Genomic DNA, 27,960 nt, shown 5'->3' with positions numbered 1-27,960 from the left:
TTAGGGATTTTTTTCAATATGATTAGAAATTTAGCGAAGTAAATGGATCGAACTACGAATAAATGACGATATTTCAAAATCAACAACACGTTAATGAATAAAACAAAGAGGAGATGGGACTTTCAGAAGAAGTTTCATATTGCTTAAGGAAGTCACAAATCATCTACAACAATTCAACTTTTAGAATAGTAAAAATGACCCAGGGAATATATAAAAAGGTAATAAACTGAAAGTGACATTAACAAATCAATGAAAGTAAGATAGTTGCAGATTTTCTAATTAAGCGTAGTTTGTTGCATGTTGAATTATAGTGAGAGTTAAAATACTTTGATAGTTAGTATCAGATTTAAAGGTTTGTTATGTAAAAGCATTTATTGAAATATTGTGTAAAACCAAAATACTGAGATGGTACTTAGAATGTTGACAATAAATGGTCAAAATATGATTATAATTGAATGAATATATAAATACTAGCATTCCTCAGTGCCGTCACAAGTTATCTAATTTGACGCATGACTATTTTCCTGTCGAGAATAGTTAGTTTAAAAGTCCTGTTTTGAATTTCCACGTCTGTTAGGCTTTTAAGAATGACATGTTCCACGTCTGCAGATGTGTTGTTTTGGTCTTCGTGGACCAGCGATACTGCAATCGATCAGAAAACATGTTTTATATATTGTGCATATGGATAAACATATAATGGACATAAATTAAAAATTCATATGTGTAGTCATCATTTAAAACATCTTTATTGTGGGCAGTTATTACATTCTATTAGAACATTTTTTCTCCTCATAAATGCTTTTGAAATGTTAGATAACGTCAAGGTATTGAGTCAAAACATAAATCGACTCATTATTCATTGAGATAGAAGAGTTCACAGTATATTTGGTTCATCATCTAACTTTTCATTTGGGTTTGAAGCGTACACATTTATTCAATTCGAAATTATTGTCGTTTCATGATCATTTGTGTTCCAACAGCTGTCGTTAGAAAACATACATAGTACCGTCACTAAGTTTTTTTTGCTGATTAACTGATTTTTCGTTTTTTTGGGACAGCCTCAGTCCATTCATAGTTTCGGGTATGTTTTGCTAATATGTGGCAAGATACCTTAAGCTTATTTTCATAAATCCTACTAACTGTGATACAATTAATGTCTAATGTAAAGATGAAGGATTTTTCATATCCTATAAACATTTCACATACATGTCAACAAATTTGGTACTACTTTAATGTGAATACGAAACATTCGTAAATAAAGGTTGAAATTGTAATCTGTACAGCTTTTCTAGCTCAAAGCTCTTCAATTATCCTTTGATCCATATCGTTGTTCCATTCAAGGAGTGGGAAGTTGATATAAATCAAAGTCCAATGTTTCAATGAACACTATTTGGAAGATATCGTTCCTAATTGACTGATTTCAGTATTGCCGTTGTTACATCAATGTGATGAATCGTTTTGAATTAAAATTTTTAGTGAGAACTGACATAAATTATTACATCATTTGATATTTTTGTTGAAATTCATGAATAAGACGTTGACAACAAATCTGAAATCAAACTGTGTAAGTTCAACTCGTATATAATACTTCACATTGGATCAAAATTAACGATATTTATTATGAAAGTAATATTTTGCCATTGAAGGGTTGTATCGAGCACTTACATGACATTGACAGAAATATTATACTTGTTACTTTACAAATATCTTTACACTAAGTGATAGTAACAATTTTATGTGTACTCTACTTCCTAACTGTTGTGTTTTGCATAGTAATGTAAGACATAAATAATGTAGTCATTTAATGTAAGATAACAAATCAATGAATATTTGATTTAAGCACAGATTCATAGGTATCATAGTTGTAAATACTTTGAGGGGAGTTTCTCCATAATAAACACTATTGTTTAGTGAGTAGTACTTTCGAACGATTTTTTCTAAAATTAAAAATCATTCGTTCAGTGGTGTTTAGATGAATTCATGTACCTATTTAACAAAGAATTCAATGCAAAACCAACAATCACTGAGATACAGTTAATTCAACAGAATCCCAGAATACGAACACAATGAACTTCTAGTATGTAAGACTAACTTGTTATTTTCCATTTCTTATCTCTCTGTTCTTCAAATTCGCAAGGACATTCTATGTAATTTAAAAAAGTATAAAAAACTGATGAAATGGCACTAGCAGTTAGAAAATACAGTAATTAAGTAAAGTTTTAGAGTGTTTAAGAGACGTGCAGTGAATTACATCACAAGAAATTTTCATCTGAGCACAATATTGATAACATTCAGTACCGCATAAAAAGTAATCATACTTTATATCGATGACAGTGTTTTCAGTTTGATATTTAATTTGTAGTAGTATAGGTTCCATTTTTATTCAAACATAATTCATAGAATTTAATGATGAAATTACACATGCTTAGATATTCTGGCCATTGTTATTCCTTTTAAACTTAAATCAATGTTTGTTATATCCATTCAAAGTATTAAACTATACTTTGAATTGTGCATGAATAATCGTGTTTTAGCGTTTGATTTTCAGTTTTTATTTTTAACGCATAAAATACCATTTTCGTGGTAAGATGACGCTAAAACTGAAGGTTATCCAATTTGCTTTTTAATTACAATTACCTCACAACATCGCGAAACTTTTACCTATTTAATCTGTTCGTAATCTTCATCATCGGCCACTTGTTTGATTTCTCAGATTATGACTTTTAGTTGTTGATAGCTTTAGAATAAAACTGTCGAAAACTCAGTAAGACTATGTACTATGTGAGGCCCATCTAGTTTAATGTCAGAGTTAACGAATGATGTTAGACAAATGTAATATGGAGTGTTTATCGAAACTAATGAACGTTTTGTAAACAATCATATATTTCAATACAATACTTTTACCTAGGTTCACACAGTTTTCTAATCATCCCAAATCGATCTATTTATAACTACCAGAGTACGTGCTAGATAGATTTGAGGAATTTTACATTACTGGATGCTTCAAATACTATTACCTATCTCATTGAGTTTTATTGAAAATTGAGTGAAGATAAAATTATAAACAGTTGAACATCAATCCATTTATTGAATGATGACAAGTGACACATCCCATTAGTGGATAACTGTTTCTACTTTTTCATCAAAGTATTTCCCGATCGTTGTTGCTACCTTGACGTGGTGGTCGGGCTTGCCTATCATGATGAAGCAACCGAACTATACTGGCTGGAACAACTGTTCCTCAACGTCCTACCATGTCAGACAGGTCGGTTGAAGAGCGGTGAGACTAAAGGCAACAAACCCAAGGTCCGAAAGCGAAGTCGTACTGATGACTGTACAGAGGTGTGACAGCAGTAAGGTATTTCCTTCAGACAACCGGCATGACAGCGATGCTGCACACCTCACTTTATCCCACGGATATCCGTCTCCGGCGGTCAGGTCTCAACAAGTACGGAGCTAACACAAAAATCACCCATAAAAAGGTCGCGTGTGACCGACCTCAAGCAGTTGTCCCTTGGGCACTGCGGTCACGCTCCCAGGTCACTAAGACCACCTGTAATCCAATTTCCTTTTCAGGTACCTCTAGAAGAACCCCTCCATGGTGTGGGCAACCGGGAAGTGATAACCGCCCTCATACCTCTAACAGTACTCAAGACTACTGTATTCATAATCAACCTCCTTCAATCAAAGTATTTTATTTAACACCGGAATGTTGTATTTTCCAGAAAAAAACTAATCAACTCAATAGTAACCAGTTTCACTTCAAAAGTTATTCCAGAGATGAAGTTTTCTGTGTTCTTCAATGATATAACATCAAATATATGAATATCTATCAAGTTTAGTTAAAATATTGAATATTGATTAAAATAAATGATAACCACACAAGAGAACTGACGAGTTAAAATTATATATATATCAAGTATTATTCAAGTGAAAGATATTTAATGTTTTTTCTCACTAATGAAATATAATTTGAAAATAGATATAAACAGATATATTTGTATAAATAGACCACATTATCAACATAATCTTATATCTCTTTGATGTTAGCTCAGATTGAAATCAGGTCCATATAATTATTCAAAACCAAAAACAGTTTACCTTTTGACCGTAAAGATACTGATGAAATTGGTACTAGTTGACTGACTTCCGCATAAGCCTCATTCCTGTAAAATACTCTGACACCATATTCATAAGTACTACCCTCATTTATGTTGTATATTATATTGTTGAAATGCCATATTGACCGAATCATTTGAAGATAAGTCGTTCCATTCCTTTTTTCATGTTGAATCACCGTATAATGACTGAAACATTTTCTGAATTGACTAGGTAAACCATTCCAACTTACTACATGAGCCATTACTTTTGGTAGATGTTTTACCTGCAAACCGTTTACCACAAGTAAACCTAAAATGATAAACATCAAAGTCAAATAGAAATTTACTTTCAGAATATCGCTCATCTACTAGCAAATGATTATTTGTTGCTTCGATATAGATAGGCATAGAGATATTCACTGATTAAACTCTCTAGAGAACTGTAGATTTTGATTCTAACTGAATATTACAGTAAATCCATTTACTATTTGATGAAACATCAAGCAAAGTAGTCAGTGTAACGGTACTTCCTTGAACTATTAATTGAGGTCCAAATTACTCTGTTATTATGAATTCTCACTATTACAGTACAAACATAGTATTGTCTAGATCTCAATAAACGTATGCAAACCAGAATCTACTGAATCAGCGACTTATGTCAACCTTGGATTGAAGAGTTTTGTGTACAACAGCGATTTAGGCCAAATACATCCTTTCAGTATATTTATATGCAATGACAAGACCTTACGGCACATCTTTAATAAGTCACTATAATGTGAACAAGTAAGTGCTTGTATTTAATAATTCAATGAAAACATACAATTTTAAGGATTGTGTGCCGCTTTTCTACATTTACGTGAATAAGGCTATTGATCGGTAAGGATAAACGAAACATGAATGAAATTCTAAGAACTATGTTCCCGAATAACTCGACGTATACTTGGTGAGGTTGGACAAATTGTATGACACCACACATAACTTAGTGGTCGTATCCAATAAAACTCTCTATTTTAATTATGCACCATTCCAACAAACTTTTTATTGTTCTTAAGTTAAAATAAAATAAATTTATTTTACGATTACTTGTAACCTTCGAAATTATGTAACGTAAAACGACATAATAAATTACTTTGTGGTCCTGGACAAATCATTTTTGGTATCGGATCTAAAATAAACAAACAAACAGAAGATAAAGAACGAAATGTAAACATTACTTTAAACGAATTGCTGCCGATTTGTGGTGACATTTAGTAGAACAATTAAATATTACATTGGGATGTAAATGATAAGCTGTCTCAACAAACTTAAATAACAGTAATAATATGTTTGTATGAAATAGATTTTAAGTGGTCTGTTTTTTTTGTAGGTAACATTCTCAATAGCACAAAAGTTGAAAACTACATAGTTGAGTTACGCTGACTGAACACACAGTCATTAACATACAATATTTGAAGAAGCATTTTTCTACTTTCAACTTTTAATGTGAGCTTTCTTGAAGACTGTTTCATGTTTGTATTGTTCTTTAAGATTTAAGATTTGTCAATGTATCGGAAATAATTTTTCATATAACTACAATCTATAACCATATGAAATAGTTAACGAGTTTAAAAGTTGAACACTGTTTGTTTATGATGCTTGTGTCTGTTAATTAGTGTGAGAAATAGGAAGTGGAGTCGGTACAAAAAGAAAATTTACAGAAACGTTATTATTGGTAAGCGAATAAGTGATTTTATGAAACTAGCCAGGTATATGATGAATACATTTGTGCTCTAGGACTATATTGTTCTCTTTAGCAAAGAGATAAGATAGTCCTTATGTGTAATTTAAAGCCAGTCATATGTACTTTTCAGAAAAAATATTCGATTTATGCTTGCGATTTTCGAAGCGTCGAATCAAGTTGAACTAATATTGTTTTGATAAACGAGGTGGAATCAGCTAATTGGAAAGTTATGGTAAGAGGATTATTTAGGTGATATCAGAAGATTCTAGGAACATCAAGTGAGATTTAAAGATGGATGAGTAAATACTTACAGGTTGAATAGTTCACAAACTTTTCAAAGTTGAAGCTGCTATTTTGTAAAGACCTCACCACTACCCCAAGTTTATACGTCTTGTTTAGTTCCAGTGAGTCGAATTCATAATAGTTGTGTTGTGTTTCATATTCACATCTCTTGTCATCAGTTTCAGTGAAAGCTAGTATTTTGTGGGGGCACAAAATCCCCTTGTTTGTGTTTAGCGTCCAATTTAAGTGAATTATTCTATTATTCGTATTTTGTAACAATTGAATGCTTAAGTTTTGTGCAACAGGAAAGTTTTCAGCTAAAATTACAAATTAATGAGACGGATGTAATAGTTAACAAACATTTCAAAATGAAGGATAAACACACTTTCATACTGTGAATCTAGAATCAACGGAGACAGGCTTTAGGAAACCACGTTGTATTTTTCTTCAAATGTTTGTAAATACTTCAATGAATGACTGTTAATCTCTTCACACGCTCGATCCGATTGGAATATATTCTTTAACTCACGAACCTGTATAAAATGAAACTCACACACTGTAGACAGTTGATGATTAGATCATTGTTTCATTAAAAAGAAGGAACAGTTGGTTCAAGAAAAACAGAAACCATTTGTTCAAATAAGAGGAAATCGACACTTGTTTTGGAACATCGCAATATATTCAGTATACCATCAGTTAATAATTAATGAATAAAATAAAATGGAGAAGCGCACAATACACTGTACATTTGACTTACATTTTAAGACGAATGGAGTTATTTCAGTTAGTGTAATTGGTTCGGATCCAAAAGCTTGATAACCATTCAGCACTATTTTTGTAGGACAAGTTCTTAATGGAATGACGATGTCGCTTAACAATGAGGTATTGGCTGTGAATCCTGTATCAGTTTTGATGACTAATCCATCAGGATTTACAAATGAGAAGTAATCATTCCGTGTTAAAATTAAATCACTTCCATTTATGTGAAAATCGAAGGGGGATAGTGTCCTTGCTGCAGAAGTGATTTTGGCATTAAAGGGAGAAATGTGGTAAAATAAAATGTATGAATATTAGTTTAAACCATTCATAGAAAACTTAAGTTACTGTTCATCAAATCGCGTATTATTATATAAGCTTATTCTACAATTATTAAAGGAAATGCTGTGTTTGCAAAGTAAATAATAGTTTAACATCATCCTAAAAATGAACATTACTGAGGATGAAATAATTAATATTCTGTTAGTGAAAATTCTAACTCAGCCTGGTGCCCCTCTGGGGCTATTGCTGATTCCAAGCCCGGATAAAGGAGGAGGGTCGGGCATGAGGTTAGCGACCCCATCCCGTAGAAAACTAACTCGCTAAAAAACGCTAACCAGGAAAAATTATTCAAACCATTTAAACCCTACCCTGGGAGTCAGAAGGTCATCATTTAGAAGAGTTATGACGTTTCATGCTGAGAGCCAAGTTCCTTCGGAATTCTCGAGGCTGATGGCTCTTTTGACAACCAGAGCAACCATTGATTTAGGTACATGGAACACTCGTACAAAGTGGAAGTCATCCAAATTACTGCAGAAATGTACAGATACAACCTGGTGGTGCTTGGGATCAGTGAAACACATTGTACGAAAGTTGGGCGACAAAGACTAGCTTCAGGGGGCTTCTTTTATACTCCAGCCATGAAGAAGAAAATGCACCACATACACAAGGAGTTGCATTGATGCTGTCCAAACAAGCGCAAAATGCACTTATAGGATGGGAATCTCATGGACCAAGGATCATCAAAGCCTCGTTCAAAACAAAGAAAGAGGGTATTTCAATGAACATCACCCAATGCTATGTGCCTAACAACGACTACAATGAACATGTTAAGGATCAATTCTATGATAAGCTGCAGTTAATCGTTGAGAAATGCCCAACAAAGGACCTGACCATTCTGATGGGAGATTTCAATGCCAAGGTTGGAACGGACAATACTAGATATGAAGACATCATGGGACGACACGGACTGGGAGAAAGAAACGAAAATGTGAGAAATTTGCAAACCTATGTGCCTTCAATAAAGTGATCATAGGCGGCACCATATTTTCACATAACCGCATACACAAAGCCACATGGATTTCACCGGATCACACTGCACAGAACAAAATCAACAATATCTGCATTAAAAAAATTTCAGAAGGACGATGTAGGAAGTGAGAATCAAGAGAGGAGCTGATATTGTCTCAGATCATCATCTGCTGGTCGCCAAGATGAAACTGAAACTTAAGAAGCACTGGACAACGGGGTTTTGACAGACTCTACGAATAGCCCTCAGCAACAGGTTCCAAGCCTTTCGCAATCTACTCAATGGAGAGGGAACTACTATAGAGAACAACTGGAAAGTGATAAAGAAGGCGATCATTTCAACGTGTCATGAGGTTCTGGGCCACAAGAAGCACCATCCCAAGGAATGGGTTACTGTTGATACATTGGATATGATTCAACAAAGAAGGAACAAGAAAGCAGCAATCAATACCAGCCGAGCAAGAGCAGAGAAAGCCAAGGCACAGGCTGAATACACAGAATTAAACAATATAAGAGAAGCATCAGAACCGACAAACGTAAATATGTGTAAGATCTAGCAATGACGGTGGAAAAGGCTACAAGAAAAGGAAACATAAGACAATTGTATGATACAACTAAGAAACTGGAAATTATCGTAAACCGGAACAACCAGTGAAAACCAAGGAAGGCAAAGTAATCACCAACATCGAAGAACAGCAAAATAGGTGGGTAGAACACTTCAAAGAACTCTTGAACCGACCAGCCTCACTGAACCCACCCAACATAGAAGTAGCACCCAAGGACTTCTCTCATCTAAATAGTGTAGGAAAATATAAACCTGACATAAAATTTATGTTTGATGAAATAAATCGATATAAAGGTCTAATCTTCAAATCTAACAGACAAGAAAGTTGAAAGAAGTGAGAAAACCAAAAAGTCAGGTGTCCGCATGTAGAGACAACGTTGAAGATTTCACGTGTTGCACATATAAAGAGTAAAACCGTACGAAAAAACAAAATTTAATTACAAATTAGAGGATATCCAAAAGATGCAGTATGAATAGTCCAATAATCTAAAAAAAATGCAAACATCAAGTACAAGCACATGAATCTTGATGATCCTGGTATAATCTATTTAACAGAATTGTGACACTGACGATCACATAGTAAATGCTCTGTTTCTGTATAGAAAATAAAACTTCAAATAATGTAAATAAATCATACTAGTCAATTCTATACAAACAGAAAGCAGATACGGACAGTCATGAACCAGATTAAATGTCGGTAGTGATACTAACATGTGTATGATCAACGGTCCAACAAACTAAATTATATAGGGAATTCATTCGATTTAATGGATCGACAACAAATTTATTTGTTGACAATTATTATAGCCATAACTCACTTACCCGGAATGACCTGAATAGTGAGCAGAAGAGTTAATAGAAACATGGAGACACATCTCATCATTTCCGTATCTTAATAATTACAAACACTAACCACATTCATTCAATTCATATTTATATGAACGCGAAGCAAAATAAATGACCGATTTCCAAACAGAAAAATGAGAATATATTTCGGATTTCTTACTTGTGTCTATTGTCTTGTTGAATTAGTCCTTTTGTAATGAACAGACATCACGGAAGTGGTTTGATATTTCACGTGTGTTTCGAGTCACTATGTGACGGTATTTATGAAATGAAACACAATACATTCACTTTGTAGTATCTCGGCTAATTAAAATATAATCTGTCTGGAATTATTTGGAAGTCCACAGTCTCTAGATGACCGAATCGGATCTATGAGCTGATCAAAACCGTGTTTTTCACTCTATGTTAAACCGAAATATTGAAAAATATCAAAATGATTTACATAGATTTTATTGTAATAAAAACGCGTTGTGAAAGCAGTTTTCATGATACAGACTACTTATCAGAGTCTTAGGTATTTGGTTTTAATGTGATATGTGTTGACACAAATGGCAGGCGAAACTCTGGTATTTCCTAACTAAGGAACAGCTGTTGAAAAATACTTATTTATAATAAAATTAAGGTACATCGACGGTCAGTAAGCTGAAGCCAGGTCAATATATTTGTCATTTAATAGTTTGGATGTGAAACAAGTTTACAAAGAAAATTCACCAAAATCTGAGGATAAAGATAGAGACGAGAAATAATACTTGCAAAAAAATCATTTTAAACTTTCTATTTCCTCTTCATATGTAAATTTAATTGCTGGATGTTTGTTGTTAAATAGTTCTAATAGTTCTTCTTTTCTAATGTTCTGATCGAGAATAATGAAAGTGTTATCAACGTAACGATAGTAGAAGTCAAGCTTAATTATAACATATTTGACAGGTCCGTTTTCTAGTTTCGCAAGATAAATATCCACAAGGATAGCACCTAGAGGTGAGCCCATCGCTATGCCATCAATTTATCTATGATATGTGTTACTAAAGACAAAATGGACATTCATTGTATATTTCAAAAGTAAATCTTTGAGACTAATCTCGGGAATACCAATATTAATTTGTTTATCAAGTAGTTGTTGGCAAACAAAGTCAATAGTTTCAGTTAAAGGTGCATTAGTGAACATGGGGGCGACATCTAAAGATATCATCCCTTTCACATTTAAGTTCATATGTTAGACTTTGGAGATGAAATCGAAGACGTCTTTCACGCTTGTCTTGACGACTATTTTGCGTAAGGGATCTAGGATTTGAACTAGCCACTTTGCAGCTTTATGATGAGGCGAATTATACATATCTAAAACTGGACGAAGAGGAAGACCTGTCTTGAACACATTGGTTTAACCATATACTCGCAGTGTGTTCGATCCAGTGGGTTTAAGTGAGTCGTGTATGTTTGGAGCAAGTAACCATTTATTTTATTAATTCCTTAAAAGAATATTACTGTATATTAGAGTAAATCCTGATGAGGATCTAAGCGAAAACAATATTGTTCGCTTTTATATGTTGTTCTAAATTACAATATGGGAACTAATATTTTTTGCCAAGCTGACAGTCATTTTTTTGCAAGTATTATTTCTCGTCTCTATCTTTATCCTCAGATTTTGGTGAATTTTCTTTGTAAACTTGTTTCACATCCAAACTATTAAATGACAAATATATTGACCTGGCTTCAGCTTACTGACCGTCGATGTACCTTAATTTTATTATAAATAAGTATTTTTCAACAGCTGTTCCTTAGTTAGGAAATACCAGAGTTTCGCCTGCCATTTGTGTCAACACATATCACATTAAAACCAAATACCTAAGACTCTGATAAGTAGTCTGTATCATGAAAACTGCTTTCACAACGCGTTTTTATTACAATAAAATCTATGTAAATCATTTTGATATTTTTCAATATTTCGGTTTAACATAGAGTGAAAAACACGGTTTTGATCAGCTCATAGATCCGATTCGGTCATCTAGAGACTGTGGACTTCCAAATAATTCCAGACAGATTATATTTTAATTAGCCGAGATACTACAAAGTGAATGTATTGTGTTTCATTTCATAAATACCGTCACATAGTGACTCGAAACACACGTGAAATATCAAACCACTTCCGTGATGTCTGTTCATTACAAAAGGACTAATTCAACAAGACAATAGACACAAGTAAGAAATCCGAAATATATTCTCATTTTTCTGTTTGGAAATCGGTCATTTATTTTGCTTCGCGTTCATATAAATATGAATTGAATGAATGTGGTTAGTGTTTGTAATTATTAAGATACGGAAATGATGAGATGTGTCTCCATGTTTCTATTAACTCTTCTGCTCACTATTCAGGTCATTCCGGGTAAGTGAGTTATGGCTATAATAATTGTCAACAAATAAATTTGTTGTCGATCCATTAAATCGAATGAATTCCCTATATAATTTAGTTTGTTGGACCGTTGATCATACACATGTTAGTATCACTACCGACATTTAATCTGGTTCATGACTGTCCGTATCTGCTTTCTGTTTGTGTAGAATTGACTAGTATGATTTATTTACATTATTTGAAGTTTTATTTTCTATACAGAAACAGAGCATTTACTATGTGATCGTCAGTGTCACAATTCTGTTAAATAGATTATACCAGGATCATCAAGATTCGTGTAATTGAAATTGAAATAACTTGGAAATGCTGAATTGTGTTTACTTAGTTTAATTTGCTCAATAGATTGATCATTGCCTCATTGAACATTTTAAGAAACGTCATAATTTTAATTTAATGTGTACTTAACGCAATACTATCGTTTTCTGTGAAATTTTCACTTTGAATTCATTATATAACTCAACGTATTACATATTTTTAAAATCGATTCCAAGCTGCTTCTATTTTGTAAATCTGATTGTGGAATTATAAGATTATTTACATATGTCGTCAGTTCCTCCATAGTGATCTTTAGTATACTTTGTATTTCTAAGGAAACAGTTCAGATATTTTTAGTGAATAATAGATGTCCTTATTCTGTAACTTTGTAAGTTGGCAGTCATTTATGTTTTATATCAGCTATCTTCATCATCATCGAAAGTATGCTATTAAGAAATTTTAATTTGCATTCAGCAAATCATATTTTAAACACCACAACAGTATCACATCATTGTATTGTTTTAATAAAAAGAAACAGTTATTCATAGCTTTCATAATAAATATTCGCATTTAATTTTGAACAGTTATTTTCACATCTCCAGTTACGAAATGACCTAAATATTGATTGTTCCCAAGTAGGACGAAACTCGCGTCCTGGATTCCACTGCTAGCAACCATCCATCTTTGCTTATAATTTAAAGCTAACGTTTATGCATAAGAATTGTTTATCTGGTATTTGTTTCTCTGACCTTTATTTATTTATTATTGTGTAACGGAAACAATAATACGATTATTTTATCGACAATTTATTTTTCTGTTGCATAACAAGCTGTATAGTGTCATATAATGGTATATAATTTCCAATAGATTCGAGAAATTCTCCGTTGATGACAATTTATAACTTAATCCTAATTTTCACATTGAAGTCAAATGTGTAGTTTATAATTGAGATCATGAACCGATTGATGTTAGACCACCACAATCGAAAACCTTGAAGCGCTGGACGGCCGTTTCGTCCTATTGTGGGACTTCTCAGCAGTGCGCATCTACGAGTCCCACAATAGGACGAAACGGCCGTCCAGTGCTTCCAGGTTTTCTATTGTGGTGGTCTAACGTCAATCGGTTCATGATCTCAGTCAAAAACCTTATAATCTCCACAACCCCTATACTAGTGAAGTTTATAATTATATCTACACATACTATTTTGATTTCACTTTATTGATAGGCTTTGTGCATACTTAATTATCAATTAATATAACAACCTTATGTATACAGATATACGGAAATCAGTTTTTTAGCTAGCTTATTTTTCATTTCTTTCAGTGAAAAATTTATTTGAAGACTTGAAAATTCAAATAAACAGATTTGGTCGGACAATATATATTTCAAGTGAAAAGTCTAGTGAAAGGATGCCTGGAATCATAGTGAATACTTCATTAGGTCATGTAATAAACTGGAATGTTTCGGATAATATAATACCTCTTCATGCGATATATTGTAAACCTTTCATTGTTCAAATCAGTTTTAATGGAACAATATTAAGTACAAGTATTTTTAACATCACACCAGAAGGTCAGTCAAAATGTTTAATGTATAAATATTATGTGACAAAATTTGTTTCTGTACATATTAGGATTCGTATTAGGAGCACAAATATCATTCCCAGATAAAATTTATCACAAAAACAGTTCTATGAAGCAATAAATCAATGATTTGATTCGTCATAAAAATGTGATAAAATTGAAATAATCCTTATTTTATGTTAGTCTTGATGCCGAAAAACAGGTATGGCTGAAACAATTCGGACCGATTCCTAATGCATTACAGTGATCACAAATTCTTCTGTTACTTAACTTTTATTCATATAATTGTTGTTATTATGGGACCGGTGTAGATACAAGAGAATCGGATCAAATGAATAACTTTTGATCAGCCATCACAAAATGATCTAGTTAATGTTTTAATCAGTCGTCGAATTGAAAATAAATCACAGATTTAACACCAACTACGCTGTACATAAACTGGTAAACATAGAAGATATGAAAATAAAATTATCTTCATTTAGGCATTTTTCTTACTGAATGCTTGTAATTATTTCAGCAGCTGATCCTTTCTTCAAGCATTTTATATTCTAATTTTTCAATAATTACTATGCTCTGTTGATTGAAGTTTTATTTTTTTATCCTAATGGGTGTATATATTTAATTAGATGGGAAACTAGAGGGTAGTTGGAAACAATATGCACTGACCGACAACAAAACTGGAACAGTAACTCACTATTGCAGTTTTGAAACTTTAGCTGGAAGTGATTGTAAACTTTCTGTTGTTGGCAGTTATCAAAACACTGCTGGACGATGCACATACAAGAGAGGGAGTGGGGATTCATCGTTGAATTTTTTGAAATCAAATACATCTTATACTCTTCAATGCTTAGATCAGTCCGGTTACACCGAAGTCAGCTCTATACCACATAACATTGGTAAGTATTATCTAAAATATGGTGAATGACATTTAAATGCATAATCTCTATAATTCTACCTGGTAATATTCGTTTTAAACCAGTTTGCAATTGAAGCTGAATACGCACCCAACATAAGTGTATATATAACAGCTTCAAGCGCTGTAGATTTGTAAAGATATTGAAAAATTAACCAAGCTATAATATTTGTCAATCTTGTATGTCAAGTGAAAGTGTTTTATTGTGAACACTGCAGTAGATAATGGGGCACTAAGCTAAATCTGGTCGATATGAAAACTGTTAGATCGTTGCATTCAGTCTACAGCTTTAACTTATATATTGTTAAATATTATTGTTGTATGTTCATCATCCTACAAACATAAAACACCTCACAGAAGTGTTCAATAAGCGTATTTTGCTTTATAAAATTTGATAAGTGGAAGTAAAACCTACAAGAGGTATGAAAAAAAGATACTGGAATAAACATTAATCTTGTATTCCTATATCGATGTTGTTTAAAGTTTTATATTTTATATGATCAAATGGATTGATTACCGAGCAATTTCATAGCATACAGACACAAATTAATAAGCCTTTAGAATTTGAGTGTGTTTCCTCCACTAGTTTGTTAGCATAGTGGTGTCTGCAATATCGCTGTATTTAAACTTTGAATTCGTATGAGAGTGGTATGTTGCTGAATAAAATACGTTTTGAAATGTAGTAGTCAGTTAAAATTTCACTTTTAATTAAATGTGGTGTCTAGACGATATTTAGTTTAGCAATAAGCCAACTATTCATCATGTACACGATTAATTTGTATCCCGTTAATCTCAGTTTACGACAATGCTCAATGTTAAACACCTTTTATAATTGAGACATTGAAGAGAGCGTTGTTAAGTACAGTATCTTTTGTAATAGAATATATATATTCAGGTTGTTACTCTTTATAACAGTAGATCAAAAAATGGAGTCAATGTAGACAACGATACAACAGTGATAAGGAAAATGAGAGTAGTAAACTGTGTGCTTACAACCATAAACATAGTTTCACTTATCCCTTAAGTTTCTCACGAACAAAGTGATGACTTCATGAAGCGTGGATTGATTCCAGTAGGTTTTACATTTAAAACATCGATGATGATCAAAGTTGACAAGTAGATATTTAAATCAAACAGACAGCTAAACAGCATTCATTTGCTGTGCAAGATTTCGATAATCGTATAAACAAGAAACGACCATTTGATTACAATACAAGCATTTTCAATGGACCATTAATTTTAAATTGTTCGACAAAGTGATATTGAAATACTTATTATTTTTATCCGATTATCTAGGCAATGATCAAAGGAATATTTTTCTTGAAAATCTTCATAACTCTCAACTCCCAGATCCCGATGAAGAAGACAGGTGTCCAACTGAACAAGGTAATTCCGTATTTTTAAACTTAAATAACAAAGTTCTCTGACATATTGAAACGCTGTCATGTAAACAGACAATATACAGGTCGTTTTCGTTTCCACAGATGACAGATGAGTCATTTTACTCGCAGTATTTTGAAGCAAATGCAATGCAGCTTATCAGTAAAATTTCACTGTAGATGGGATTGAACAGTGATATTTATAGTAGTATATGTGGTTGGGATAGTTAAACTACAAGGGTTGTATTCTAAATTAGGTATTTCATTCATAAACAAACTACCAGTAAGTTAATTGATTTGAAATCCCAAGATACTTTGATTGAAGCTGAATTAATGAAGCTACCACCTCTCAAAAGGACATGATAGTGCAAGTACAATACGTTGAATTAACTTTGACATTTAAATTAGGTACGTATTAGTTATATTTCATGTACGTTTGATAGTATAACGAAACTACTGAAGCGAATGTACGTTTATTCCATTTATCTGTTTGTTTAGGCTTTTTGACTTCATCTCTGTTTTGCACGCTTTGATGTTGCATTAAACAGACTGTCCTCTTCGAATACACTATTTCAAAGATCTTCTTATTCAACATATGGTTTGACAATGACAGACAAACAGTAGATTAGCAGTGTCTAGATCGATGCGTTTGTGAAGACATTTAAGACAAACGCGTATTTGGGATTGGTTCTCATTAATACAAGCGCGAGCAAACATTTATGTCACCCCTTCACAGCACTGTTCGTTTTTTCGTAAGACAGTTTAACGTATTTAGATTTGAATATTCGAATTATGTGCTATTCCACATATATAGTCCATTATCGACCATCTACTACAAGTTCTGTATGTATTGCTACCTTCTTATGCTTCTTTTTATGTACCGTTGTTGTCCGTCTTGTGGCCTTCTACAACAGAATCCTAGGAGTTTCACAGTGCGATTTGAAAAATCGATTCGATGAGTCCTCCATGTCCTTCTGGTCTCACGATCAAGATGTCTTTAAAATAGTTTGCTAACTCTTTGATTTCCTCGTCATTCACTATGCAGAACGGTAACTCTATTCGACTACTAAATACACCCATGATATCTACGACCGGTATGAATGCTAACGCTGTCAAATGATGAATCTGCAAATCAAAATTTTCGTCTGTCATATAACGTCGCTAAAGGTTACCTGATTGTTGAAGACTCCATCATATACACTGCCTCTGATGGGATAGGTAACCTTTGTTGTATTACGCATGTATAAGATATTGTAGAAGTGTATTTGGATGCTTATTCAAGCTAACTAATGTTAAGAAGCTGTTTAAACGTTTCTATCTGCCAAACGTAAATCTAAGTACGGTTTCAACTGAAACAAATGATTATGTAAACTATATACTTACTTAATAACCGTACATTAATAATATTATTAATAATTCCATGAGGCCCACCTTATATGTTCCACCTGTTCATCTCATTATTTCTCAATAAAACCTAGTCATTTGATCCTTGTTGCCAAACACGCCAACATTTAATGAATGACGCTGACTATGAATTTTTGATTATAAAATTTAGGCATGTTTTCGTTTTTATTGCTCCACATATATTGCAAATCCATTCCGGTAAGGAGTAAAAACTATCTCCTAGAATGCAATTAGCTGATTTCGTACATAGTTGTTTCAGTTTTAACTCTAATCAAATATTTTATCCCCCCCCCCAAAAAAAAAACAGTTACGAATACATTTTATATATTATTGCATTTTTATTGCAAATACTTAGTCGTAATCAAGCTTATGACCTTCGCATTTTCGGCCACCTGAAATTGTCTGACATGCTCTTGATCTGTTGGAAATCCAATCCATAAACATCCCTTTCAATAGATTATATCCCAACTCTTCTAAACAGATGTACGAGATAATAGAACTAGGGTATTAACTGTAGCAATTTGTGACCGAATTTGGAAAATTACATTATTTGTTAAGAGTAGACTCTTCATCACACGTTTAGATAAATACATTTCCGACTAGTCGTAAGGCAAAGGGATAGAGGATAAATCGAACATGTTTCACACCATTAAAACTGTTATTCTTTTTGACAATGATCTCCTTTAACAAAGTGCACCCTCTGAAGCTCACTCTTACTGGCGTGCGCCTTTTTCCACTCGTATTTTAGCCCGCTCACTTCTAAATAGATACCTTCGGAATGTAATCTATCAGAAATATGTTCTCAAGAACTAACATCACCAAGTTTCTGCTTTGTTTCGACAGAAAACATTGATTATTTAAATATGAAGTGCATTTTTAGAGCATTCTTCAAAGTAACATCTTTTAAACATGTTATTGTTTGTGTTATATTTGTTATCTTTATAATCGAAGGCTGAGGATAAATGAATTTAGTAAGACCTAGAATACAAATGTTTTTAAGTAAATATTTCAATAATTGAATTCACTAGCATATACACTAGTAATGAATGAATGGGATTGAATGAATACAACTAGATATGTTTAATAGTAGCATTGGATTAACGCAAAATGTAGATCCCTTTGCAAGTGGATTAGATTTATATTGACACTGTCACTTAGTATCACCAAGAGTTGTATTTTAGTGACGAATTTAGGACTTCATTAGACTGATCTAAACCGCATTGTGTTGACATGAATACAAACCGTCCAAAGTGTCAATAAGTCAACGTGTCTCAAATATTTATAGATCAATATAATAATAGAATACGATTAATAGGAATAATGTTTAAGGGTATGAAACTTATTTTAGAAGCCCTACCATTTTCCAACCAGTCAAAAGCGTCATTTTAGCCGACCAATGAAATCTCTGTAATCGGACTCATAAAAGTAGTGAATTCGTTTTAGAAATATAATTTCTAGTCAGCGCTGTTGTCAGCCAAGTCTGTTTCAATTAGTGAAGCTGAGTTGATTTTAAAAGAGATGATCGTTTGCGTAGGATTTTCGAAGGAAGCGGAACACTTAAGATGATTACGAGTTTATGAAAATGTAACTTCTATAATAGGGGACAGTCGACGAAATCCAGATGATTTTTTTTATAAAATATGTATTTCAAAGGAAGGATCACCCTCAGTGATGAACAACTTAAGCTACACGATCTCCGCCTGACACGGAGTATTGTGCATTAAATTTGTGATGAAATGAATAACAGCTTAGTGGTGAACATTATATCTCATTATAGAGTACATATTGTAAAATTAAGTGGAATTACGACTGTACAGTTTAAGAAAATATCATTATCCAAAAGAACACTTTCTTCACTGAAATATCGACATTCTTTTTATTGTTTCTTTGTTTCCATGCTTGAATTCTGTACGTAAAGGACAGGTCATGTATTTTAAAAGGTGGTGATTTTCACTTATTGTTGATTAAGTTTGTTTTCAGGCCAACTAGCAACTATAAATTTGTGTTTATTAAGAGTGAACTTTCCAATTTCGTCCGATTCGTCCTCATGTACAGTGTATCCACCACTGAGATTCTTTACTACACCATTTTGGCATAATGCATAATTCATCTGTGCAGCAATTGACAGCTGAGCAGTTTTAAATGTCTTCTACTTTTATCCCGTTTATACGTATAGCGACTCAGTTGACATTTAAATCATAATCGAATTTATTCCTAGCGGGATAATTTAAAAATGACTACACATGACTGAAAAACCTTAGTCCCGTGTCTGTATGATTTATGTTAATAAAAATCACTATTCTTTTAATTTCAGTATTTATTTTCCAGTATCATGTCTTCCATTCTTCTTTAAGTCTAGTAATGATTATCAGTATTTTATTCAGAGTTTAACAATACTGATTAGTAGGTAAGACATTCGAATTAATCCCACAACTGAGCAAAAATTAACCAACAGAGTCGAATAAATGCAACTGACAGTCACATGGTCACTTAAATATCCTATCCCGAAATGAGTAAACAGATATGTTTGTATAAAATACCATTGTTTATTGTTTATACGTATCTACGGTATCTAAATGTGTATATTTGTTGACAACTCTCTTTTCCCTTCTTCATATCTTCAAATATAATCATACTTTAATGTATTTTTAGATTTTCCCAAAGTGGAAGGCTTGACAGTCACTGCCATTGCAGAAGGTTCAATTCATTTACTCAGTTGGAATAAGATAAGTGAGAAATTCAGCGAGTGTCTATCATACTATTTATTGGTTCGCGTTCATCGACGTCTAAAACCGAAGTTAATTATACTCTCAGTTATGAAATATCGGGTTGATGGACATTTGAATAATATAATTATGGACATATCAGAAGACCAAAATTACATTTATAAAGTTAAGGCACTTTTCAAAAACTCCATTAAAACCCAATTTTCCGAGCGTGTTGAGATCCAGACGCCAAATGCAGTGAATCATAGTAGGTTCTTCAAATTCGCTGTTTGAAATATAACTTCTCAAATAGATTTTCTAAGTTTTTTCATAAAGCTTTATGTGATGAGTTTAAATGATTTTGAGTTTTAAATGGTCGGAATGATTAACATGCAAAGATGATGGAACTTATAATGAAAATTAAATTTGCTTCCACAAAATCACCACCCATCTCTAGTATGTTAAACAAGTCATTCCATCAGGAGATAACGAATAACGCCTTTAAGCTCACCGTTTGTTTAATTAGTACATTTAGTATCCCTTGTTGACAGAGGTGCTACTTGTGTTGCGGTTTGTGGTATCTGGTTAATATCTACTGCCAGAGATACAGTGGCAATGACAAAATCTTCGTTTCGAACTCCTGCCTTGCAATGAATCTAGAAAGCATCGGTTTGACTGAAATTTGTTGTAGATTTATATCATGGGCAAACGTTGCAAGCGATTAGCAATAAACACTAGGACGCCGAACTTGGACCTGAAAATCGAAAGAATGTGTTTGAGGCCCATAAACAATGTAAGTAGACACTCATAAGTCGTTTTATGAAACTTCTTGATAGCGAAAATCAAAGTCAACCCTACATTTTCTATTTGACTATACTTTCGTTGTCGCATTTAGAGATCTCAATGGATGAGCTAGAGGTTTTCCCTCACCTTTTGGAAAATGGTGGCTGATAACAGATCCAATACCATAATCAAAAGTGTCAGCGGAAACAACTATCGCCTATTTCGGGTGGTAATGAGTCAGTAATAAATGAGAGTATGAGATTTTCTTGATATTATCTAAGGAATTTTAACACTCATCTGACCATTTCCATGTTGTATTAGCTGTTAAGAGCTGATTTAACAGACGGTGTAGTGTCTGCAAGGCCAGAATAAATACGCTATAATATTCATTCATGCTCGACAATGATTGCAATGCCATTATATCAGTCAGCGGAAGCATTTGTTTATTGGTATATATATTATCCGGATCCGGTCGACGACCGTGTTTATCAAATCCAAATCCAAGATACTTAAAAGATCCAAGAAATAGTGCACAATTACTTTTTGCAGTTGAAAACCAGACTCTGATATTTTTGCAAGCAATTTATTCAAACGAGACAATAATCCATAACAATATCATCCAAGTAGGCGCCAGCACCATCAAGATTCGATATCACAATAACTATTAACTGTTGAAAAATTTCGGGAGATGGTTTTATACCGAATAGCAATCTTTTGTTTTGGTAAAGTGCAAGATGAGTATTTATGGTCAGAAAACATTTAGAATCAGTATCAACATTCACCTGAAAACAGACATCAGATAAATCGAGTTTTGCAAAATAACGTCCATCATTAAGTTTTATGAATAAATCTTCAGGTCAAGGTAGTGGATATGAATGATTTTGCAAAGCATTATTTAGTCCAGTAGAGTAATCACCACATAGACGAATAGTTCAGTTGGCTTTTTGAACTATAACCATAGGAGCTGACCATAATGAGAAAGTAACTGGTTGTATAACTCCAAGTTTTCTTTAACCGCTCGAGTTCTTTATCAACCTTATTCATGGAGGCATAAGTTACTTGTCGTTTCGGGCGGAAAACTGGTTACACTCCATGTTGTAAATACAGTATAGCTTTCCTAATAGTACAACATTCCAATGTGTTCTGGAGCAAATTCGAATGTTTTTCAAAAGGATCTGACTCTGTCAACGTTTTAGCGTTGGATGTTACATATAGAGCATGTGAGTTACTTTGAATCCAAGAGTCATTTAATATAAATACTGTTGTGACTTTTAAGCCCGGCTAATTATCACATGACTTATTCCCCAATCAGAATACAACTTATACAATCTTATCACTGTGCCATACCAATGACGCATCGATCGTCATGAACAGCCTAGCATCCTTATTGGCCCCTTTTCCTCCTAGCCCTGCTAGTTAAGTCTAGAACACCAAAACCAGCTTCCATTATACGAATCATTCATTTCAAACATACTTGGTTTATATACAAGCCAAACAGACCACATCACACCATAAAATAGGAAATAATAGTTGTACATGATCAAGCCAAAAAGTGGCTGTGACTGTTGGAGACGGTAATCAATAAACAGTTATACAATTAGAGTATATATATATCAATCCACTTAGTGCCAACAGGATCCAATTCATGTCTACTCGTTGAATAACATGTCCTGTCAAAAGAATAATCTCTAAATTGAACAATCCACTCGATCATTCCGACGAGTTTTAGAATATCCACACATGCGTAACGAGATGTATGTTCTTTAAGTAATGTTGGACGACTCACCAATAATTTCCATGTCTTTCTAGAAGCGATTGTAATAATGGATGCTCTCTCTAATTATGTTAACAGAACCACGTATCTTCTTTTGTCAGCTAAACTGCATGGAATTGTTGAAAATATACCATGATTATACTTAATGTGACTCTAGAAAAACGTTATAACATATATTACATTGGTGACTTTGATAAGGACAAGTCTGGGCCAAAACACAATTTTATAGCATTCTTTATTTGAACTTAGGGTAATTGCCAACATTAACGTTACTTTTCGTGCTTGATTTTACGGAATGAACATGATAATTCGCCAAAGTTTCTTCTCTAGTTTCCACAATTGCTGTCATATTTTAGATTAAGCAGGCGTTGACACTATACAGTGGTCGTTTATAATTTCATTTCATCATCTTGTTCAATATGGGCTAATAATTGTGTTCGTATATTGGCATTTGTGGAAGTTTATAATCCAGAAACAAATAATGAACATTTAAGTTGGTCATTTGAAAATACATTTATTTCGAAACTCAGCTTGTAGATTAATCCTGCTTACGTACATCAAATAATCTTCATCAGCATCCTTTTTAACTGGAGGTATTTGTAACGAATATGAAGTAATGATGTTTGTTCATAAAATATCACGTTCAAAATACTAGTGATTTGACCAAAAATCAACTCCCTTGGGTGTTTTGGCAAGATAAAATTTTGTATTTGGAGTATACCGGTAAATAAATCCCAATAATAAATAGTTCTGTAAGTCTTTGAAATTGGTGCTGACCACATTAGTTTTACTAGAAACACCCTATCTGAAGGAGCTCAGTCACGCATCAACACCAGATCACAAGTGGGTACACCGTGCCACGCATCTCTCGCAACTACTAGTCAACTTAAACCAAGCACTTCTCAACATATCGACAGCTTTCCAAATATATCTTCAAACCCCTTCATTTCTAACCTCTAATTTGAGTGGGTTGGTATACTTTGATTATAAAGGTGTTACGTGTAAATAAACTGTCAAGCTTCGAATACCCGTGACATCTTTAGAATATTCTTATGGGCTGTTTCGGTGTCAGCCATCGTATCTTCTTTGCTTCCTCTTCATCTTGATGGTCCATTTGAAAAAGATCTTTCATTCTAGTAAACCATGATTCAAATGCATGACCATTTTCTGTATCAAAAATAAATTCTGCGACTAAATTAAATGTCCTGGTGCTTATCAGGACTAGATTGAACATTTTGGCATAAGTGGTGCAGGCACCTGTTCTTGAGAATCTAAAAATTGACTCTGCTACTCCTGAAGAAATAATTGCATTTGCTCGGAAATAGTGGACATATTGATTTTCTCCTTCTGCATGATTCCGGTCACTAATTAAAAACTGAATGGCTGATGGTCTTGACAATACAAATATCAAGACAGTTATACTGTATGGGGCGGAAACGTGGAGAACTACGAAAGCCATCATCCAGAAGATACAAGTGTTTATTAATAGCTGTCTACGCAAAATACTTCGGATCCGTTGGCCAGACACTATCAGCAATAACCGACTGTGGGAGAGAACAAACAAGATTCCAGTGGAGGAAGAAATCAGGAAGAAGCGTTGGAAGTAGATAGAACACACATTGAGGAAAGCACCCGACTGCGTCACACGGTAAGCCCTGACATGGAATCCTCAAGGCCAAATCGGAAGAGGAAGATCAAAGAACACATCACGCCGAGAAATAGATACAGAAATGGGAAGAACGAACAACAATCGGATAGAAGTAGAAAGGAAGACCTAGAACAGAATGGGTTGGAGAATGCTGATCGGTGGCCTATGTTCCATTGGGGGTAACAGGCCTAAGTAAGTAAGTAACTGTTATATCCGAATGAAGAATAAAGGAAAGGAATAGTAAACGCTAGGAATTATTCATAGAATATTATTACATATATTCTTATTGGCTAACTATTAAGTAACTAGATTATTTATATATCCCTTTTATCATAAACTTTCATATGACCTATTGGCTACAGCAATTCGGTCTACCGTTCTTAACTTATTCACAAGTCATCAGCTACACTATCCCACATTCGCAGCCATTTTTGACTTAATCTTGTATAATTATTATTTTTCATTTTATGCTATCATGTGGTCTGTTCTGCTTGTATATAAACCACATAGATCTGAAATAAACAGAGGAGGTCGAGATTTGTGTTCTGGACTGAACGGGCTGTAGCAGGCGTTAAGTTACCTTACTGAGGACTAACAAGGACCCAGAGTTTACTGAAGGCTGCTAGTGTTGGTAAACGCATCATTGGTGAAGCATAGAAGTAGGTATTCCGATTGGCGATTTTGTCAAATGATATTTTAACGGGCTATGTGACATAAAATAAACTAATAATCTATGACGTCCAATGACGCTGACGACAAATTTGTACGTTGGTGGGTCAAATAAGTACATTGAATTCTCACTCAATTACTGGATGACCCTGACTTTTTTTAAGTGAAGGTTGAATTCGTTAATTTCTAACTCCGTTACCAATTTGCTGTGTCCTATAACCAACCACTACTCGTAGATTACCTCAAGCAATCAATTATATAAATGAATAATTGGCTATTCTGAAAAAACATCTCTTTAAAAATGGATAACCGAAGAAATTTATTATGAAATATGGAAAAGAATATCCCATAGATGGTAAATAATCAACTGTTGGAACGAAACTTGTCCTCATTCGCCTTCCGTTCGAGGGAGATGAGATTTCAAGATTCTATGGGAGAGAAGAAGTTTCCGTGCTGCTCAGTCGGTTCCACTATGCAGAGCATATTCTTCATTATGCCATTCAAAGGCAGATCATTACCCTTCTGACGTCACCTCCAATTGCATTTATGAATTTATATGTCCCTAAGATAGCACGTACATAGGGAGGAAAGAGAGAATGACCTCTACAAAATTTTCTGAACACCTTCCTAGGAACCCATAGCTGAAACGGTGTAAAGTCTTTACAAATGCAATTGCCAGACACGTTTTGTATAGTTGACATGAGGTAAATGTAAGTAATGCATTTAAAATTAATAATAGATAAAAACATCAGCGTTACTCCGTTTAACAGAAAGTGTGAATGGCCTTTGTCTGCCCTGGTGATCGGGGGTTTATCTAATAACCTTTATTAATATTAACGTTTAATCTCTTTTTCAACCATGTACTCAACCTTTTATCTCTGTTTTTATTTCGTCTTTTGATATTCAGCTTCTGCTTAATCATGTTGATGTTCGCATGTTTGTTTATTTTATCATGTTGAACGACTACCTAATCATTTATTAATCACATTACCTTTAAATAACCTCTGAATTATTACATTCCAGTATATAAACACTCATCGATCTTAACTAAGTTTATTCATACACTTTGTATCCCTATTCTTCTTGTTATTACAATTTTGGTTACGTTTCGAACTAAAGTATGCTGAACATTTGCTAATAATTATATCAATAATTGTAATTTTAGGTTGTATGCAGCAGATGAGAAACTGTGAAATATAATAAATGCATTTTATTTTGCAAACCTTGTTATTTTTTTTTGTCTAAATTTGGTTGTATGAAATCAGTTTTGGTATGTGAATGCATTGTTACATGACATTTTAGCAGAAGGTTATTTGATGAGTAGTTGGTGTATACTACGCAATTTATGTTGTATTTCATTAGGCATGAAAATTTTCTTACCGTTTTATCCATTTATTATTATATTTCATTATCTAGTTATAAAGATATCTTCAAGTCCACAATTGGTACTTCTTTGCAAACTGTTTGTTTTATAGACTGCAGCTGCCTGCCAAGTACTGTTCATACAAACAAGACTGGTATCAAAGTACCAGGTGAGTCACACTGAATTTTTATACATTTACTAACTGCATTCATTGAACAAAACATTAACTCATCTTTGTATCGTTAGTTATTCTTAGTTTTGAGATGAATAGTGTTACGTATTTATTATCTGAAGATCATAAATACAGGGGGCTGTTTGTTCATTCATTTCGTGTTATTCTAGGTGTGTACATAAAACATTTAAATGCCCACCAGGGAATGTGTGTTTAGCTACTTGATGAAATAGTAGTAAAAGCTTGATTCGGAATGCTTCCACCCTAAAAGATAGATAATTTGAACCAACTGAGATCAGTATAGCTCAACGGTAAATTCTCTGACGGACAACGAGTGAAGCAGTTTTGAGTCCCACGAGGAACATTATTTCCAACAAGATTTCAGATGCCAACTAAAACTTAACTTGAGTAATACATGTCGATCGATACACGATTGGCTGCTGCCCTATGGCTGGTAAGCGTATCTGCGCGTACCCTTATGAAAGGATAAACATATGACATGTTTGCTTTAGAATAATGAAAACCACACGAATTACATGCTGATGTTTTTAAAAAATCTTTTTTCAGCTCTTGTAATAGACAGAAGAGCCCGAATTTCATAAGAAAACGACGAATTTTCAGGAAGAAACATTTTTTTTCCATCAGCTGAAATAAAAATGGATTGATTTTTCCAATTTTCAAGTTAACGTTTCTTATATTAAGTCCCACTATTTATTTCATTTTTCTATTGATTAAAATTCAATCACATTACGTTGTATTTTTTATTTTTATTGTATTGAAAAGTCACTAGGGTGCTAGGTATATGTAACTTCTAGCTTTATTACTCTGGTATTTGTCGACGACTCTAAGTAATACACGGAGAACTGTTGAATATCTCATTATTTACTACTTAACTTGCAAACATATTCATAACTATTGGGTCAAAGACTGAGCTGGAAAGTCAGTAGTTTTAGAAAAGTAGAATATAACTCCTTTTGAGATAGTTATAGATGTATTTCGTAAAAGTTGAGGTTTCTAAATGAACTCATCATAATAGTTGTTGTGGATTGATATGTTGTTTTAGTAACACCCATTACATTCATTAAAAAACAGTTGGACGGGTTTCAAGCAAAATAATAATTATAACTAGTTGAATAGGTTAGTTAATTTGTTGGCAAGGATTCTATTTTAGAATGATTTTATTTGGAGCCACTCGAGAAGAATGTTGTAAATAATGACTATTCAAAATGAATCAAGGTTTTAATTATAAATTGTTCAAACTCTTACCGACTACTGAAATCATACAACAGGACGATTAATTACTCAGAATGCAAATTTTATTAATAGTG

General features: G+C 33.4%; 2 protein-coding genes across 2 annotated transcripts in view; one reads left to right on the top strand and one right to left on the bottom strand.

Annotated features, from left to right (window-relative positions):
* Nucleotides 1-27,382, top strand: part of MS3_00004119 (uncharacterized protein) — a 38,616-nt gene extending 11,234 nt beyond the window's left edge. The window contains exons 2-7 of the mRNA XM_035731834.2: nucleotides 13,563-13,811; nucleotides 14,449-14,718; nucleotides 16,032-16,121; nucleotides 20,171-20,491; nucleotides 26,514-26,629; nucleotides 27,200-27,382. Of these exons, the coding sequence (XP_035589800.2) occupies nucleotides 13,563-13,811; nucleotides 14,449-14,718; nucleotides 16,032-16,121; nucleotides 20,171-20,491; nucleotides 26,514-26,572 (989 nt within the window). The 3' untranslated portion in view covers nucleotides 26,573-26,629; nucleotides 27,200-27,382. The remainder of the gene's footprint in view (nucleotides 1-13,562; nucleotides 13,812-14,448; nucleotides 14,719-16,031; nucleotides 16,122-20,170; nucleotides 20,492-26,513; nucleotides 26,630-27,199) is intronic.
* Nucleotides 497-6,493, bottom strand: MS3_00010455 (uncharacterized protein; the record flags this gene model as incomplete). Its single annotated transcript, XM_051218820.1, has 6 exons — nucleotides 497-642; nucleotides 2,093-2,143; nucleotides 4,102-4,410; nucleotides 5,230-5,265; nucleotides 6,132-6,419; nucleotides 6,463-6,493. 6 exons carry the CDS (start codon nucleotides 6,491-6,493, stop codon nucleotides 497-499), a joined length of 861 nt encoding a protein of 286 aa, XP_051072137.1.
* Nucleotides 27,383-27,960: the final 578 nt, after the last annotated feature.

Source organism: Schistosoma haematobium, chromosome ZW (assembly GCF_000699445.3).
Source record: "Schistosoma haematobium chromosome ZW, whole genome shotgun sequence".
Lineage (NCBI taxonomy): Eukaryota > Metazoa > Platyhelminthes > Trematoda > Strigeidida > Schistosomatidae > Schistosoma > Schistosoma haematobium.
Note: the sequence above shows the minus strand (reverse complement) of the source record. Positions and strands in the feature narration are given on the sequence as shown.